General features: G+C 30.9%; 1 protein-coding gene across 1 annotated transcript in view; it reads left to right on the forward strand.

Annotated features, from left to right (window-relative positions):
- LOC106867365 (protocadherin Fat 4) overlaps positions 1-670 on the forward strand; it is a gene marked incomplete at its 3' end in the record, with an annotated part of 101,855 nt that overhangs the window by 73,594 nt on the left and 27,591 nt on the right. Inside the window, exon 29 of the mRNA XM_052973000.1 lies at positions 8-651. Coding sequence (XP_052828960.1) covers positions 8-651 — 644 coding nt within the window. The remainder of the gene's footprint in view (positions 1-7; positions 652-670) is intronic.

Raw genomic sequence — 670 nt, forward strand, 5'->3', positions numbered from 1 at the left:
TGCTGAGTCTCTGTGTACATACAACAAGGAATGTTACAGAATAGTTAAAGTAGCTGTGAGAAAGGGACAAACGTTTATGAAAATCCTGAAAATAAAAATATTAATATATGACATCAATGACCATTCACCAGAATTTCCACAGAATGAAGTTAAAATTAAATTTTCTGAGACAGACAGTAAAGGAACTAGAATATCCCTTCTAAATGCAATAGATAAAGATATTTCAATAAAAAATTCTCAACTTACATATATAATTGAAATAAGAAAGAGTGAACCATTTTCTCTCTCTGTCACAAAACAGGATGGTATTTTCATACCTGAACTCATACTAGAAGAAACATTAGACAGAGAACTACAAGACTCATATATTTTGGCAGTTCAAGCTAAAGATGGAGGGAACCCTCCCAAAACAGCTACACTCAAGGTACACATATCTGTAACAGATGTCAATGATAACATACCTGTATTTTCACAGAGACTCTACAACATCTCTATAAATAATTCACATCAAAGACATTTACCAATTCTTACTTTAAAAGCCACAGATCAAGATTCTGGAGACAATGGAAAGATTTCTTTTCATTTCAACCATAAAACATCTCAAAATATCCAGAAATATTTTGTATTAGATAAGAAAACTGGAGATTTATTTTTACATGATAATTTTCAG

The sequence above is a fragment of the Octopus bimaculoides genome, chromosome 14 (assembly GCF_001194135.2).
Source record: "Octopus bimaculoides isolate UCB-OBI-ISO-001 chromosome 14, ASM119413v2, whole genome shotgun sequence".
NCBI lineage: Eukaryota > Metazoa > Mollusca > Cephalopoda > Octopoda > Octopodidae > Octopus > Octopus bimaculoides.